This window comes from Nycticebus coucang, chromosome 1, assembly GCF_027406575.1.
Source record: "Nycticebus coucang isolate mNycCou1 chromosome 1, mNycCou1.pri, whole genome shotgun sequence".
NCBI classification, from domain to species: domain Eukaryota; kingdom Metazoa; phylum Chordata; class Mammalia; order Primates; family Lorisidae; genus Nycticebus; species Nycticebus coucang.
The window spans coordinates 134,233,246-134,251,373 of record NC_069780.1 but is presented as its reverse complement, the minus strand read 5'-3'; the positions used below and the strand labels follow the sequence as shown (position 1 = coordinate 134,251,373).

The following is an 18,128-nucleotide window of genomic DNA, read 5'->3' as shown; positions in this document are numbered from 1 at the left end:
AACATAAAAATAGAAGAGGGCAATATATACTCCTCAAAATGTCACAGGTGATTAAAGTGGCAAAAGTGAATTTACAGACTAATGATAAGGCATGGTTCTTCTGGGATACAGGTTCTCCAGGTTCCCCCTTATCCTCAAGGGATCTGTTCCCAGGCCTGTCAGTAGATGCCCAAAACCACAAACAGTATAGAACCCAACTGCTGTCAATTGGAATACATTTCTGTAGTGTCTTCAACCCACAAATTTTACGCCTTTTCCATCTTAACTAAGCACTTGCCACACAACGTGACCATAAATTTTTACAGTTCAAAGTGAAACAGCAAAACTAGCACAAATTTCTTTTTCCTTCATCACAATTTCATGGATAAATTTATTCTTACCATAGATTTGACGAGCTTCAGCACGATTTTTTTTCTTGTAAATTGAAGCTCATTTTTTCACTTAAAGGAAGCACCTTACAGCTGGCTTTTCTTTGGCATATCTGAAACTGCCAGCATCACTACACCTGCAGGCTAGAGCTATTCCTAAGTAAAATAAGAATTCCTCAAACACATGCACTGCATCAGCATGACAGTGAACGCGAGAGCCAAGATGGTTCCTGAGGGCAGCTAGTGCCTACAGTGTGGACACCTTCAACGAAGGAATGGTTCACCTCCTGGGTAGGATGAGGCAGGACAGCATCAATTTCATCATGCTACTCAGGATGACATGCAATTTAGAATTTATAAATTGTTGATTTCTATAATTTTCCATTTTCAGACCTCTGTTTACAGCAGGCAACTAAAACAGCAAAAAACAAAACTACAAATAAGAGGGGACTACTGACTTCCTGTTAAGTCACTGCCTAAGATAAAAAGAAGAGACAGCTGGGCACGGTCTAATCCCAACCCTCTGGAAGGCTGAAATGGGTGGACTGCCTGAGCTCATGCGTTCAATACCAGCCTGAGCAAGAGGAAGACTCTGTCGCTAAAAATAGTCGGGTGTTGTGGCAGGCACCTGTAGTCGTAGCTATTTAGGAGGCTGAGGCAAGAGAATCGCTTGAGTCCAAGAGTTCAAGGTTGCTGTGAGCTGTGACGCTACAGCACTCTACTGAGGGCAACAAAATAAGACTCTGTCTCAAAAAAAAAAAAGACATGACATAGGCAAGCTTTAGTCTTTCTCTTAGCTGTAGATTTAAGAAAAGGGGGAGGGGCATGATTTCACTTGAGGATTAATATTTCTAAAGTATACTGAAGATGTGACAGTTCACAAAATAATTTATAGTATTTTCAAGAGAATTAAGGCATCAGTCCAGGGCTTACAGACTAAGACAACATTTCCGAAATAGGAGACAAATACTGTATTTCCCAAGAAACTGACTTCCAACAACTCTGAAGAAGAAAATCAAAAGTAGTTTTCTTATATCAACCATTGTACAATTATGTTATACCTTGACATTAATTTAAAAGAAGCTTTGTTTCACAGGAGTCTCAACCTGTGGATACTTATAAAGCATATTTTTACTTAGCAGTTTAAGGAAGTTCATTAAGTGCTGCTATTCTTAGAAAAGATACAGAGGACTATACTCCTCCAAAAACATTTGGCATTTTAGTATTCCATGAGACCAGTGTTTAGCTATATCTATTATTGTTTGTCTTATTTAATTTCTTATTATACTTCTTATTAAATTAATTTCTTTTAAGGAAGTTTGCCTTGAGGATACCCAAAGGTTTGCCTTGAGGATACCCAAAGTTTGGTATGACCAAACTAACTTTGGAATAAAAAAGCTGATGAGATACACTGTCCATCTTAGGCAGTAAAACAACTGAAGTTATTGAAGTACATTTAATTTTACAAGAAAAGCTTACATTAATGTGCAAACTGGACATTTTCTGATGATTCACTGTAAATATCCTCAAGTTGTTCAACATCTTCATCCTCTAAATTGTTACTCTCTGAAAAAAGAAAGATACAAAATTATAAAACTAAATTTAAGTATTACATGTCAGTGAGGCATGTATCAGTTAGACATATGTAACATGTAAGGTAAAAATATATTACTTTTGGCTGGGCACCTGTAGCTCAGCAGCTAGGGTGCCAGCCACATACAGCGGAGCCACATATCTAGCCCAGGCCTGCCAAACAATGACAACTAGAACCAAAAAATAGCTGCGTGTTGTGGCAGGCACCTGTAGTCCCAGCCACTTGGAAGGCTGGGGCAAGAGAATCACATTAGCCCAAGAGTTTGAGGTTGCTGCGAGTTGTGTTGCCATGGCACTCTACCTAGGGCAACAGTGTGGGACTGTGTCTCAAAAAAAAATAATAATACATTTTTTAAAAATGTATTACTTTTGGCCAGGTGCAATGGCTCACACCTGTAATCCTAACACTTTGGACGCTGAGGCAGGACTGCTTGAGCCCAAGAGTTCAAGACCAGCCTGGACACTGTCTCAAAAAGAATTTAAAAAACTAGCCAAGGTTCGGCCGGTAACACAGTGGTTACAGTGCCAGCCACTTACATCGAGGCTGGCGAGTTAGAATCCGGCCCAGGCCAGCTAAAACAACAATGACAACTGCAACAAAAAATAGCCGGGCATTGTGTGGCCACCTGTAATCCCAGCTACTAGGAGGCTGAGGCAAGAGAATTGCTTAAGCCCAAGAGTTTGAGGTTGCTGTGAGCTGTGATGCTGTGGCACTCTACCGAGGGCTACATCATGAGACTGTCTTAACAAACAAACAAACAAAAAACTAGCCAATCATGGTGGTGTGTGCCTATAATCCTAGCTACGTAGGAGGATGAGCCAAGGGAGCACTTAAGCCCAGTAGTCTGAGGTTGTAGTGAGCTATGATGACACCATTGTAGTATAGCATGGGTGACAGGTGAGACACTGTCTCAAAAAAAAAAAAACACCTTTAAAAAGTAGGAACAATTATTTTTAGCTATCAAAAATTCAATGTAAAATGAAAATTCTGAATAAATACAACACACAGAGTAGCAGGCGCAGTAGGGCACTCTCTGGCATTAGGTGGAGTGCCAGACCATTGTTGTTTTAGCTGGGTTGGGCCAGATTCTAACTCAGAGGAGTATAGTCCTCTGAGCATAAAATGTCCCTTATTTATTTAACACATTTTAATAAAGGAAACATGAAGATAGAGATTTATAGAAATGATAAAAATATCATACAACCAAAATGCTTTTTATGTACATGTACAGAATTACGACTTCAAAGGTAAGCATCCCCATGTTAACTTGGTAATTTCCCATGGGCAGTAAAATTTATTGGCTTATCTGTATATTCTAATTTTTCTTCCACAAATTTGTAAATATAGAATCATGTAAAAAACACACAAAGGCAAGTACTCATCCTCTGTTATTACAGAAACTACACATGTTCAGTTTAAAAACATTTACTAAATATTCACCGTTTTAACTACAATATCAAAACTACGAGAAACTATGAACACATCTGTAGGGAGGGGGGTAGAGAGAGAAACAGATAGGGTTAAACCACTGTGTTCCATGTAATAAGTAGTCATGTCAAAACTCATTATCAATCCTAAATTTGTTCCTTTCTGTATTTTATCTTAGGTAATAAAGAAAGATTTGCAAGTCTTCTTTAGGAAATCATCAGATCCCTTCTTTTTATTTCCTAAGTATATCTTGAATCCTTTCTCTCTTCATTCTTGTCAAAGATCAGGGCTTCATATCTTTCTCCAGTTACTACTATAATAGGCCCCTGTCTCTTGTTACTCTAAGCCAGTGTTTTTCAGCCAGGAGTTATTTTGCACACCTTCTCCAAGGACTACCCACTTGCATTCACTCAGCAAGAATTTGTCGGGCCAGGCACAGTGGCTCACGCCTGTAATCCTAACTTGGGAGGCAGAGGCAGGTGGATTGCCTGAGCTCACAGATTGGAGACCAGCCGGAGCCAGAGCCAGCCCTTGTCCTTAAAAATAGCCAGGTACCTGTAGTCCCAGCTACTTGGGAGGCTGACGCAAGAGAATCACTTGAGCCCCAGAGTTTAAGGTTGCTGTGAGCTAAGACGCCACAGCACGCTACAGATGGCAACATAGTGAAACTGTCTCAAAAAAAAAACAACAAGAATTTGTCTGGTGAACAAAAGATAACAATCCTGCCCTCATACTGCCTTTATTCCAGTCAAGGAATATAGACAATTGAAGAAATGAATACAGCATATAGCATCTCTTATGATGGTAAGAAGAATTAAGCAGGAAACGGGAATAGGGAAAGTTGTAACTGTAAATAAAGAGGTCAAGGAAGGCCTCCCTAAAGCAGTGTCATTTAGTGAGTCACGGCAAGGAAAACCCTGAAGTAAGAAAGAGAGGCAACTGGGGGTGGAGGAGCCCATTTCAGGCCAAAGAGATTATACAGCCTGGAATTATATAAACACTAGTTAGTACTACTTCTGGTTCTAAAGAAAATGACGCGATCATCTTAATTTGAGGCAGCTTTTTTTTTAAGATGCAGCCTTAAAAAAACTGCCTCAATTAAAGCACTGAAACTTACTGAGATGAATACTTTTTGGGGGGGTACAGTTGTTTTTGCTCCTATCACAACTGAACTGCTCTGCAAACGGTGAGGTAATTAAGGGAACATCTACAACTGGGCAGTAAAAAGGTAAAACTGGCAGTGTTCTTCACGAGATGTACTTTCTCATAGTCAATTACTTCATTTATGGCACTAGGGGGCTGCCAAACCTAAGCCCACTCAGGAGTGGAAACAGTGCAGAAGACAAGAATGTTGTTTTTCTGGCAGTGTAACTTCCTATGCGTTTTCATTCCTTACGCATCCTTCTCCACCGTGCGCAGAGCACACACAGCAACACACACAAAGATGCGTCGCCCTCGCTGAAGGTTAGAGACACTTCCACATAGGGCGAACACTGACGGGTGTTCTGGAGGCCCTGTTGTCCTCCTCCGTGTCCGGCTGTGTCTGTCGCACCCTGGAAGGTCAGCGGTGCCCGGGGCAGGGTCACCAGCACGCGGAGTAGCAGGCTCGGCGGGGTACTCACCGGCATTAGGCCGCGCGCCGAAGGCCAGCTTTTCACTGCGGGGCTGTAGGAGCCGGAGGCAGGGGTTGCCCCAAAGTCTGCAACTGCCTCACGCCTCGACCCACTGCCCAGTATCTACAGGACAGGAAAAAAATTGTTTAAAGACAATTTTTCTACGGGTTCCGCCTCCTGTAGAAGCTCCACCCCACCACTTCCGGTGGTGCATCGGCCAAATGCCGTCTGCCGCCAACTTCCGTCCTTTAAAGAAAAGCAGAGGATAAAGATGCGGAACGGGTGCGTCGCGCTCGCTCTTCACTCGGCCCTTTTAAAGAGTGACCTTTTCCTGTCGCGGCGGTCCTGTGTGGAGTCGGCTCGTGGGTCTGTGAGACCCTAAAGTTGACAGCGTCTTCCTACCCCAGAGGCTGCGCCGGGCCTCTCTGCGACCGTCGTCATGGTAATGAGGCTGCCTCGGACGCTCGCGACTGGGAGCGTCCGAGTTAGCAGAGCCTGAGGACCTCTGGGTACTGGGGCAGGGGGTAAGGGGAGCAGGCGGAAGTGCGATACCGCTGTAAGGTAGACTCCGTGGAGTGAACGCGAGGGACTGAAGAAACCTTCACCTTGGGAACAGAGTCAGTATTTTCCAGAGACAGGCTTTGGAGTAAGCCAGATTTCATTTATCAGTACTAAAATATGGTTGACAAGCCTCGTGATAATCCTGTAAGATAGAAGCCTGTCTCGCCACTTCCTTTTACTTCTCAGGAAACCGATGGCGTCCTTGCCAAAGACTAAACAGCTAATGAATTCTGGAGCCGGGCTTAACGGTCCAGATGTGACTGCCCAGATCTTTTCTCTTTCTACATTTCTAATCTGTTTCTTTGCAAAAATGGCATTCCATTTACGTTTCTTGGAGTTGCTGCAAAGTTCATGTGATAACAGCTGAAAATACCACACCTTTTTTTTTACTCAGTATTGTCTTCTATTCTGGAGTTGGCTTTGCCTCATTTTATTCTTGTCTTAAAATACAAATAGATTAAGGACGTGTGTTTAAAATAAAGCTTTTGAATTGCAAAGGGGGTATCTTACATTGCTGATGAAATGCAAAATAATACAGCCACTTTGGAAAAGTCCAGCACTAAACATATGTCCACATGAAAACCTGCATGTAACTGTTTATTGCAGCTTTATTCCTAATCACCCCAAACTGGAAACAACCCAAATATCCATCAACTGGTCAATGGATTAAAAAATGGTGGTTCATCCATACAGTGGCATAATAGCCAGCAATAAGAAGGATTGAGGTACAGACTGGCAACAACTTGGGTAGATTCCAGGAGCCTTAGGCTAAATCAAAGAAGCAAGATACAAGAGGTTATATGCTTAGATTCCTATTAGGTTTTGTTCTGTGAATAGCAAAACTATAGAGATAGATGTCATATTGGGGGTGAAGAAAAAGAATTGACTTTAGAGTGACACAAGGGTATTTCTGGGGGTGATGGAAATATTCTGTGTCTTGATTGTGGTGCTTACAGAACCATAGTTAGTCAAAACTTACCTAAAAGGGGCAAGTTGTATATATGTAAATCATACATCATAAAACTAAATTTCTTTAATAACAAGTATGAAATTGCCTTACATCAGGGAAAAAACAGAGATCCTGTAATGAGCTCATCTCTTCTGTTGGTCCAGTGGATTTTGGACATTTCCCTTCAATGAACAGTAACCTTTACTGAGATTATTATAGACTTGAACCCTGGTGCCTCCTCCTATCCGAGATCAAAATTTATGTAACTTCCATCATATTAATAAACTACATTATATGAATAGACTTAATGTATGAGAATCATTTAAACAAGCGAACGTTTGGATGATACAGGGTCTTTCTGTGCTGTGTAAAAGAAAACGTTTTAGAATCATTGTCAATAACTTTTAAAATAACATTTCTTGCATCATTATAGCCACAAAATGAATATATTGAATTACACCGTAAACGCTATGGATATCGCTTGGATTACCATGAGAAAAAGAGAAAAAAAGAAAGTCGAGAGGCTCATGAACGGTCAAAGAAGGCAAAGAAGATGATTGGTCTAAAGGCTAAGCTCTACCATAAACAGCGCCATGCTGAGAAAATACAAATGAAAAAGACGTAAGTAGTCCCATTTATTGGTTATAAATGGTAATTTATAATTATTGGTAATAATTATTAAAACAGATGATCTTGTGTCTTTTTCTTTCTTGATAGTATCAAGATGCATGAAAAGAGAAACACCAAACAAAAGAATGATGAAAAGACTCCACAGGGAGCAGTACCTGCCTATCTGTTGGACAGAGAGGGACAGTCCCGAGCCAAAGTACTCTCCAATATGATTAAACAAAAACGAAAAGAGAAAGCGGTAAGCAGTAACAAGTGAAGTGTTTATTTCCTTTTTGTTGAGGAATTACTTAAATTCAAATTTGAACATCTTCATGCCTTCAGTTTAACCTAAAATGTGATGTCCAGCTATTCTTTTTTTTTTCCCCAGAAGAATGTAGTTTGGTATTTATTTAGTATAAAAGATTTGTGCACAGTGTAACAAATATAATTTTTACAAATCTGTTTTGAAAACATGGTGGCTGTTTATTTGGGTTTCGTACTATTAATTACTTCATCCATCAGCTTTTTTACTTCTTTGTGTCTTGTAACTGCTTGGCTCATACAGTCCTGAAGTTTAGCTCCAGTGTTCCACCTGGTTTGTGCAGACAGCAGAGCTTGGCTTCTTCATCCATTACTATTGTTAAGGTTCCAGTTGCCAGGTGTTCCTCCTCTACAGTAGGGTCAACTATGAGCAGAGTGTCATCAAACACAGCAAAGGAAGTTGCAACTGGATGAGTTCTAATATTCAAATAACTTTTCTTCTTTAAATTAACTTCTGCTAAAGCAGTTTCTTCATTTATAGTAACTTTAGGCAACTGTACATTTTTTAAAGCTGCTAATAAAGCAAATGGGCAGGCATCCAAAATGTTTCCATCATAGTCAAGGCAAATGAGATCACAGTATAGGACCCAAGCAAGCTTTCCTGGAGATATGCATAAATCTTTCTGAATTATCTGTGAATTTTCAGTGACCTCTGCAATGATTTGGCTAGACACTTGGGCCTCTTCTTCAGGAGGTCCAGACCGAAATCTCAATGAACACAGGGGTGGTAAATCCACATTAGGAACAACATAACCTTTATCAGGGGCATCTGTTGGTGGTGCTGCAAATTCCACTTTAACTCCCCAAAGTACTGTAGTATTTCCCAGCTTCACTAGGGCAGAATCATCTGCAGTACTAATTGAACTTATGTTGACAGTTATGGTTCTGAATTCACCAAGTTCCCTTCCATCATGATGGCAGTTCTCTTTCATAAATCTCTTGTAATAATCTAGAAGTTCCACGGTTTTAAATCCAGTTGCCACCTTTCTGCCCATGCACGGTTTTTTTTTTTCTTTTTGAGACAGAGTCTCACTTTGTGTGGCATCATGGCTCACAGCAACCTCTAGACTCTTGGGCTCAAGCAATTCTCTTATCTCAGCCTCCTAAGTAGCTGGGACTACGAGTGCCCATCACAACGCCCGGCTATTTTTTTAGAGGAGGGGTCTCACTCTTGCTCAGGCTCTTCTCAAACTCGTGAGCTGAGGCGATCTACCCGTCTCAGTATTGTTCTTATTAATTAGGCATTGAAGTCTTTTTAAGTTTTATAAATTTAATTTAATTATAAAATCTTGCTTTCTCATCAGGTTTTAGAATTTAAGTTTTTAAAAAATGTATTAGAATACCATGCATGTTTAGTTTTTAAAAAATTAATTAAAAACAAAACTTAATAGCCTGTTTTCAAATTTAATATTTTTTGGCTTCTTATACTTGGAAACACTGTGCCATTGTAAAGAAAAATACAACTATTATTTGTTTTTCCTGTCCTACAGAGCCAAAATTGGCCAGAGAGTACAATGGTAGAAAACTACCTGAGTTGACATAAATACAAACTCATTTGTTATTGTTTTAAATACTTCTTCGTTGTACTTGGTGTCAGATTAGGTTAAACTTTGTTAAAAATAGAAAAGGTGGGGTCAGTGCCTGTGGCTCAGTGAGTAGGGCACCAGCCCCATGTACTTACTGCAACAACAACAACAAAAAAATAGCTGGGTGTTGTGGTGGGCACCTGTAGTCCCAGCTACTTGGGAGGCTGAGGCAAGAGAAATGCCTAAGCCCAAGAGCTGGAGGTTGCTGTGAGCTGTGGCTCCACGGCACTGTTCCGAGGGCAACAGAGTGAAACTGTCACAAAAAAAAGAAAAGGTGTTTTGTTTTGTTTTTTCCAGAAAAGGTATTGTTAAATACCTGGGAATAGACTAATAAAAATCCACATAGGAGAATACATATCTATATTTAAAGAGATTATAGTCTCCAAATTTGGTTTTTAAAATCTTACCGTATGTATAAATACCAAAAATTAGAATGTCACAACTTTAGCATTGAAAGAAACTTTAGAGATTACCTATTTAACTCATTCCCCTCATTTTATAGATGAGGAGATTGGGGTCCAAAAGGTTGTAATTCACTCTTTATAGTCATATAACTATGATATAGTAGAGTTGCTCCTAAAACCCATGTAGTATCCAGGTTTCTTTCTTCTGCTTTATAGTGTTATAATTTTGTCATAGCATTTGCATTCTAGTGAGATACATCTGGTGAAGACTTTGTCTTACTAGTCATGTAATCTAAAATCCATTTGAGGTAAAATACAAAGAGTAAGAGGTGAAGACAGTCTTCTTCCAATTTTATCCTGTTAACTAGTATTAAGCACATACATTGCTTATATAAGTCACCACCTTATTATAGGTGGTATATTTGCCCCTAACAAGGCATTAAAATTTTTAGCTTAAGCAAATCATTTAATGTACACTTGATACATAAACTTAACTAGTTCTGCTTAATTTGTAGCTTTTTTTTTTTTTTTTTTGAGACAAAGCCTCACGCTGTTGCCTTGGGTAGAGGGTGTGGCATCACAGCTCACAGCAACCTCTGACTCCTGGGCTTAAGCGATTCTCTTGTCTCAGCCTCCCAAGTAGCTGGGACTACAGGCGCCCGCCACAACACCTGGCTATTTTTGGTTGTAGTTGTCATTGTTTGGCAGGTGTATGTAGCTGGCGCCTTAGCCGCTTGAGCTACAGGCGCTGAGCCTAATTTGCAGCTTCTAAGGAGACAACGCAGACTTTAGAAAACAGTTGAACCAAAAATATGTTGAATGGTTAAAAGAAAAAAGTGATCGGGTGGCACTTGTGGCTCAGTGAGTGGGGTGCTGGCCCCATATACCGAGGGTAGAGGGTTCAAACCCAGCCCCAGCCAAACTGCAACAAAGAAATAGCCGGGTGTTGTGGCAGGCACCTGAATTGCCTGGACCCAGGAGTTAGAGGTTGCTGTGAGCTGTTTGACGCCACGGCACTCTACCAAGAGCTATAAAGTGAGACTTTCTCTACAAAAAAGAAAAGAAAAAAGTGATCTACTACTTTGTACAACAAAAACATATTTGACTTACTATTTTCATTATCCTTTACTAACAGTAGACATTTTAATTGTATATTTTTAGGGAAAATGGGAAGTCCCTCTGCCCAAAGTTCGTGCCCAGGGAGAAACAGAAGTATTAAAAGTTATTCGAACAGGAAAGAGAAAGAAGAAGGCATGGAAGAGGATGGTTACTAAAGTCTGCTTTGTTGGAGATGGCTTTACGAGAAAACCACCTAAATATGAAAGATTCATTAGGCCAATGGTAAGTCCTTGAAAGATGCAGTGACTTATTAGTTCTCCTTGTTAAACTGGGTAACGTACATAACAATTTCCTGAAATGTTTATTTTTTTTAGAGATGGGGTCTTTGCTCTATTCCCCAGGCATGAGTGCAGTGGTGTAATAATAGCTCACTATAACCTCAAACTGGTGGGCTCAAGTAATCTTCCCACCTCAACCTCTTGAGTAGTTTGGACTACGGACACACTTCACCAGGCCCAGCTAATTTTTTTATTTTTTATATAGATGAGGTCTCCTGCAGTGATGCCCAAGCTGGTGTCAAACTTAAGCAGGCTTCCTGCCTTGGCTTCCCAAAGCGCTGAGATTACAGGTGTGAGCCATTGTGCCTAGCCAACTTTCTTTTTTTTTTTTTTTTGGCCAGGGCTAGGTTTGAACCTGCCACCTCCGGCATATGGGACCGGCGCCCTACTCCTTGAGCCACAGGCGCCACCCTGGCCAACTTTCTAAAATTCTTAAAATAGACATGAAAAAAGGTAGAAAAGATATTTTTATGCTGTTTTTGTTGTTTTAAGTTATTATTAAGAATTACTTCGTATTTTTTTTTTTTTTTTTTTTGTGGTTTTTTGGCCGGGGCTGGGTTTGAACCCGCCACCTCCGGCATATGGGACCAGCGCCCTACTCCTTGAGCCACAGGCGCCACCCGAATTACTTCGTATTTTTGCCACTACAGTCAGGAATTTTGTCTTCAATTTCGTAAGAGGTTTGAAGTGGAAAAGAATATCCATAAGAGTGTTTTCAGTAAATTCTGACTTACACATATTAGAATCTTAATTTTCTGCACAAATTCATATTTTACTCATTTAGCAAGTGATATGTACTTAACACTGCTAGGTCTCAAACATTTCTCTTTGACAAGTCAGAACAAGTCAATTCCAGTTTAGTAAGGAAAATGTCTTCATGCTTTTGAAATATTCAGTATGCTATCAATGGAAAAAGAAAGGGAATTTGAAAGTGGCTTGATTTCTGTTGACACCATTAATAGTAATAAGCCCCCAAATTAAATCTCATTCTTACCCATATATAAAAATATAATTGAAGATATGTTATATTTTGCTGTATATAATACACTTATTTTTTGCCCAAATTTTTGAGGGCAAAATACGCACATTATACAGTGAGTGCCAAAAAAAAGAATACACAGGGCGGTGCCTGTGACTTAATGAGTTGGCCCCATATACCAAGGTGGGTTCGAACCCGGCCCCCACCAAACTGCAACAAAAAATAGCCGCACGTTGTGGTGGGCGCCTGTAGTCCCAGTTACTCAGGAAGCTAAGGCAAGAGAATTGCCTAAGCCCAAGAGCTGGAGGTTGCTGTGAGCTGTGACGCCATGGTACTCTACCAAGGGCGACAAAGTGAGACTTTCTCTCAAAAAAAAAAAAAAAAAATGCATACACATTTTAAGAGAAAAGGCTGTCCCATTTATGCCTGTCACATGGTGATGCTAGTATTCATTTGATAAACACCATCTTTTGAGCAAGGGTCATACTACACATTGCTGTTATAATTCAATTCAACATGAAAAAGTAATACATACATAGATAATATCTCTTAAAACGTGTATCCATTTTTTGGCATATCCAGTACATGGGTAGTATGGCTTGGGAGTAGGAGAGCCTACCAGGGCTCCAAGGGCTGTGGTGCCCTCCTGCCTAGGCCCACTGGGTCACAGGATTCTAGTCCTGGAGGAGCCAGGATCCTGTAGGAGGGCAGTGGCAAGGTTGACAAGGTGGACCATGGCCATGTAGGACAAATGCCTGAGGCCAGTCACACAGAAGGGGTCAGGAGCCCTGCACAGGCCCCAGGAGCCTGCCTACCTATGTGAGCAGCTTCAAATGCTCCGGCCCCACTGGCCACAGTCCTGGCCATCTTGGCCACAGCATCGGATGCATCAGGGAGTAAAGGGCTTCTGGGAGAGAAAGAAGGGACAGCCTTCACAGAGCGGGCAGCTCCAGGAGGGTGGTACAATCAGCACATTTACTAGGGGAGCATTAACCCTCCCCAGATGTGTCTCTGCCAGCTAAGAACCAGCCATTTTCTCAAGGAACTTTTTCCTAAAAGTTTGTGCTAAAACGTGGGTATACATTATACATGGCAAATATGGAATATTTGTAAAATCCCTTTAAGGGACTGAATTATTCTCGCAGCTAGGTATCCAGCCTACTTAGAAAAACAGAATCAGAGAAAGCAAAGGATGTTAATCCTAATGCCCACCCTGAGTAATTATTGAGGATTAAAATATTGGCAAGCAACCTATTTCTGTAATAAAGTTTTATTGGAGCACAGCCATGCCTATTCAATTTACATTTTGCATATGTCTGGGTCTCCCCTCCGATGGAGTTGAGTAGTTACAAGACTATATAGCCTTTGGAAATCCTAAAATATTTACTGTCTGGTTCTCTATAGAAAATCATTTATCTGCCCCTGGATTATATCATGGACTCCCCTTGATTTCATATTCATAATCTTACAAATACATTTAGATAACATTACCAATTCTACAGGGAGAGAATAGTCGGGCTGTTGTAGGTTTTCTGTAGCTTGGCAGATTTGCCATTGTATTCAGATGGCATTCTGTATGGTGTAGTTTCTTACAAGGTTGATTAGTCTGTTACTCAGAACCTGATTTTGTGTTAACTCTTACCACATATACAGGCAAAAATTAAGTCTACTAAGTGTTGTGACATTTATTTTATTTTTTGAGACAAAATCTCGTGTGTCGCCCTCAGTAGAGAACTGTGACATCACAGCTCACAGCAACCTCAAACTCTTGGGCTTAAGCTATTCTCTTGCCTCAGCGGCCCGAGTAAGCTGAGACCACAGGCTCCTGCCACAAGGCCCGCCTATTTTTTTTACCCCCTGAGACAAAGTCTTACTATGTCGCCCTCTGTGGACAGCTCATAGCAACCTCAAACAGTTGGGCTTACGCAATTCTCTTGCCTCAGCCTCCCAAGTAGCTGGGACTACAGGTGCCCGCCACAACATCCGGCTATTTTTTTGTTGTGGTTGTCATAGTTTTAGCTGGGCGGAGCTGGGTTCGAACCCACCAGCCTCAGTGTATGTGGCTAGCGCCTTAACTACTGAGCTACAGGCACCACCGACCAGCTATTTTTTTGTTGTTGCAGTTGTCATTGTTTAATTGGCCCAGCCTGGGTTCAAACCCACCAGCCTTAGTGTATGTGGCTGGGGCCATAACCACTGCCCTATGGTGGCTGAGCCTGTTGTGACATTTGGAGTGCTATACTCTGGGTGGCTTTATATATAACTGGTCTCTGTAACTAACCTCTCTGCACCTTCTCCCTTTGGCCATCAACACAAAGTTGACAGTCCACTCGTTTTTTTCATCATGGAAGGTAGCTGAGGTATATGTTGACTTGGAATCAAGAGTATTTAGATTTGATTCCATTTACCACACACCATTTAATCTGGAAACAAGTCACTTAGCCTGCTGACTCCCATCATCTGAAAAAGGGGGGTGAAGGGATAAGCCCGATTGAGTTCTAATAGTGCATGGTGTGTATTCAAGTCCTTAGTAGACAACCAGGGAATAGAAACTCCTGAGTATGTTGCTAGGCAGGTATTACATGGTACAAACTTTGAGGAGTACAAGTGTGAGTGTTTTCCCCACATTTATCCTATTAATCATCAGGTTTTTAGTCGTAGAAGTGCTAGTAATTTATTTGATGCTTTAAGACTGGACCTTATTCAACTCACGTTTTTTTGGAGATGGCTGGAAAAAATACACAGAAAGGACCAGTATTCTTTATTAACATTTTAGACTCAATATTCTTGTGTTGTTTGAATTACTAGGGCTTGCGTTTCAAGAAGGCCCATGTAACACATCCTGAACTGAAAGCTACCTTTTGCCTGCCAATACTTGGTGTAAAGAAGAATCCTTCATCCCCATTATATACAACTTTGGGTGTTATTACCAAAGGGACTGTCATTGAGGTCAATGTGAGTGAGCTGGGCCTTGTGACACAAGGGGGCAAGGTTATTTGGGGTAAGTAACTTTTTAATATGAGGCTGTTGCTGTTCTATAAACCTAATAGAAATAGTTTGTAGAAAGTATGCAAGTTTAATGTAGACAAGCTAAATAAGTTAAAACTTGATGTAAATCAAGACGTAGACTTTTAGGAAGGATACTTTAATAGAAAAATTGTGAATGTAGTTTTTTAAATGTAGCTTATTAGTTTGTTACATAAATTTTATATTATACATTGTTAGATTTTGATGCTTTTTAATAAAAATCATGTTACATTAGCCGTATGAAAGGAGGCATACATCTAATACATAATCATACTAGTTCAAGTAGTAATTAAAATGGAAATGTGTCATGCACCAAATTTTAAATTTTTCTTCCTCATTTATTTAGTTTTCTGCTTTTAGTGTCCAAATCTCTAAACTGATGATCTTTGAAAGAATACACTACAACTTCTTAAACTCATTGACTGATACTTCATGGTGGCTGGCCTCCATTGTAAAATAGGTTAAATTGATTTGAAACTCATTTCAAACCTTTTGCATTTTCCAGGAAGAATTGTGTGGAAATGTAGCAATGTTCTAGACAATCCACAAAGGCTACAGTGTGATAGCATGGAGCTGACTGCTATTTCTAAAAACACTATCAAAATTGTTGTTAGAACTCAAAGTTGTCTTGCATATTTTTTTTTTTTTTTTTTTGCAGTTTTGGCCAGGGCCAGGCTTGAACCTGCCACCCTTGGTATAAGGGGGCGGGTGCCCTACTCCTTGAGCCCCAGGCGCTGCCCAAATAATTTAATTTTTAAAACATCTCATTTATCCTGTATGATTCATTTTAGAAATAGTAATTAGAAATATTTTAGGCAAAGGTTATATTCTTTGAAAAGTAATTTGTATTAGCTAACATCCTTCTGTTTTTTTTTTTGTTTGTTTTCCTCAGGGAAATATGCCCAGGTTACCAACAATCCAGAAAATGATGGATGCATAAATGCAGTCTTACTGGTTTGATAACCATTTCACACAAGTAACTTCTTGAAGATTACATGACAATTGAGAAAACCAGCATTACTGTGATGTTACTGAGTGCTACCAAACAGCCTTACAGTTTGCATTCATTAAAAGAACTATTAAATTGTACAAAACATTAAAGTGGTCCAGTTTTACAAGTTGGCCTTTGTTTTGGGATCCAGGTAAATTCTGTGTTCGTGAAACTGAATGACTGAAAAAGCAAACATACACACTGTCATACCTCACCAGTATCTGCATCGATGAATGGATATTCATCGATGGATGATCTGTTATTTCTGGAAAACACACCAGTATAATTGAAAATACCTTTTTAAAAGTTTAATGCACTAGCTAAGAAACTCCCACGTCCCAGACCAGATATGAAATCTCTTCTACTGCATTATTCATCGTTAATCCTAAAAAACCGTGGCATTAACACAGGGTAATGTTTAAGTTTATAAAGTATTTAAAAGTGCAGGTGGCGCCTGTGCCTCAGTGAGTAGGGAACCAGCCCATATATCAAGGATGGCGGGTTCAAACCCAGTCCTGGCCAAACTGCAACAAAAAAATAGCCAGGCATTCTGGTGGGCGCCTGTAGTCCCAGCTACTTGGGAGGCTGAGGCAAGAGAATTGCCTAAGCAAAAGAGCTGGAGGTTGCTGTGAGCTGTAATGCCATAGTACTCTACCAAGGGTGACAAAATGAGACTATCTCTAGGAAGAAAAAAAAAAGTGAAGGCACAGTTTATTAAGTGGAAACAGTTCAGAATTCTTAAGACAAATCTCACCTGTTAATCCTTGAGTACAATAAGTCAATGAATTAGGCTTCTAAACATGTTTTCCCCTTCATTCACCATATAATAATGATAATATTTGGGATAATATTTTCTATTTGTAACATGAAAAAGTTAGGAAAAATGTATTAAAATGTCTATTTGCTTAGCATTTTCTACATTCTGAACTTCAGAATGGTATTAAAAACTGGTTTAAGCAGTTCCAGCTTAGTTTTAAATAGGAAAAAAGACTACAGTGACACCTTAAAGACAATTACTTGCAATTACTTAGCTGATAAAAATAGGTCATGTTTTAGGGTTGTGATTTGGTCAAAGCATTTTTGTGACCTGTATTATACCTTTATGGCTTCGACCTTCATGGTATCTATGTATTACATTAATCTATAATCACCACATTGTTTTAAATTCTGTTTATTTTTTGAAGTCTGTCTGCAAAGTACAACCAATGTGATTAATTGTGCCTTTAACAAAATCATTCAATATCTAAACAAATTCATTATCTGAACACATCTTCATAAACAAAATTGGGGAAAAAATTTAACACAGATGAGGAAACAATCACAAAATATAGGTTTGATTACTACTTTTTAAAACTTCAAAAAACTACAAGAAAACAAACGTTAAGTATTTCAGTTGAGACTTGCATTTGTGAATAATATTTTTTCTAAGTTCTATAAACAGAAGTTTTGGAACACATACAGACACTTAGGAAAAGAAAGGCTGGTTCTTGGGAATGACATCGAGTATTATATAATCACTTGACAGAAGCTGAACCTTTCTTACAAGTGGATTTTAAATGATTCTGTCACTAATAAAAATAGGTAACATTAATGGTAAGTTCTGGAAAGTAAAAAAAATTGACTTCAAGTAAATTGGACAGTACAGCAGTGAAGTTTGCTTGTTCTTTGGGACAAAAATGAAGCAAATTTACTATCTTGTAAGACAAAGAAAGCTTGATCCTAAGTATGAAAACATAAGCATAACATTTGTAACTAGTCACACCCATGAAAGACTAGATCACACCTGAAACACCATATTGCTACTAGTGGACATACAAAGCAGAAATTTGTTTCTAAAATACTGTTACACAGATGAGTAATGTTAGTATAAATTATTTACAGTAAGATCTGTTTCAGTTTGCTGGTGTGACCAAACCTTAGAAGGTAATCCCAAAGGATAAAGCAGAATGTTAAAAGCAGACTTAAGTACTAGGTAAAAGTTCAATCATCATGAGTGCAATCATAAACCTTTGAAATATTTTTTTTAAAGTCACTGGAACCCTATTTGGTAGTGTTCTGGTAAAAGCAAACCACTAGTAACTAGATGTTATCCTTACCATCTCCACACCTGACTGGAAACTCCATGAACAGAGACACTTTTAAGTAGAAGACTGACATTCTAAGTTATGCTATTTGATTTTATAAAAAAATCATAATAGAACCTCTCATCTTTAAAAGTTGTAGAAGAGCTTTATAATAAATTTGTAAATATACTGATTTTTGTGTTGTCTAGCAAATAATTTAGAACTAAAATTTTGCTAA

General features: G+C 39.4%; 3 protein-coding genes across 8 annotated transcripts in view; 1 reads left to right on the top strand and 2 right to left on the bottom strand.

Moving 5' to 3' along the window:
• GFM2 (GTP dependent ribosome recycling factor mitochondrial 2) overlaps window positions 1-5,183 on the bottom strand; it is a 63,519-nt gene extending 58,336 nt beyond the window's left edge. For all 6 annotated transcript variants that reach the window (XM_053588686.1, XM_053588710.1, XM_053588702.1 and 3 more), the window contains exons 1-2: window positions 5,013-5,183; window positions 1,848-1,934 (exon numbers count right to left, since the gene is read on the bottom strand). In XM_053588686.1, the coding sequence (XP_053444661.1) occupies window positions 1,848-1,916 (69 nt within the window). In that variant the 5' untranslated portion in view covers window positions 1,917-1,934; window positions 5,013-5,183. The remainder of the gene's footprint in view (window positions 1-1,847; window positions 1,935-5,012) is intronic.
• An 89-nt stretch (window positions 5,184-5,272) lies between these two features.
• On the top strand, window positions 5,273-15,940 carry NSA2 (NSA2 ribosome biogenesis factor). Its single transcript, XM_053588655.1, has 6 exons — window positions 5,273-5,445; window positions 6,947-7,134; window positions 7,231-7,381; window positions 10,595-10,774; window positions 14,618-14,810; window positions 15,729-15,940. The coding sequence occupies exons 1-6, from the start codon at window positions 5,443-5,445 to the stop codon at window positions 15,794-15,796; spliced, it is 783 nt and encodes a 260-aa protein (XP_053444630.1). The 5' UTR covers window positions 5,273-5,442; the 3' UTR covers window positions 15,797-15,940.
• LOC128583955 (exosome complex component RRP43-like) lies at window positions 7,509-8,473 on the bottom strand. Its single transcript, XM_053588664.1, has one exon. The coding sequence runs from the start codon at window positions 8,436-8,438 to the stop codon at window positions 7,680-7,682; it is 759 nt and encodes a 252-aa protein (XP_053444639.1). The 5' UTR covers window positions 8,439-8,473; the 3' UTR covers window positions 7,509-7,679.
• Window positions 15,941-18,128: the final 2,188 nt, after the last annotated feature.

Bases quoted from the DNA above. Each gene is read 5' to 3' on its own strand.
- LOC128583955 (XM_053588664.1), bottom strand. From the start codon at position 8,438: ATGGGCAGAAAGGTGGCAACTGGATTTAAAACCGTGGAACTTCTAGAT.
- NSA2 (XM_053588655.1), top strand. The intron at 7,382-10,594 runs GTAAGCAGTAAC...GTATATTTTTAG, and splicing joins AAAAACGAAAAGAGAAAGCG to GGAAAATGGGAAGTCCCTCT. The intron at 14,811-15,728 runs GTAAGTAACTTT...TGTTTTCCTCAG, and splicing joins AGGGGGCAAGGTTATTTGGG to GGAAATATGCCCAGGTTACC.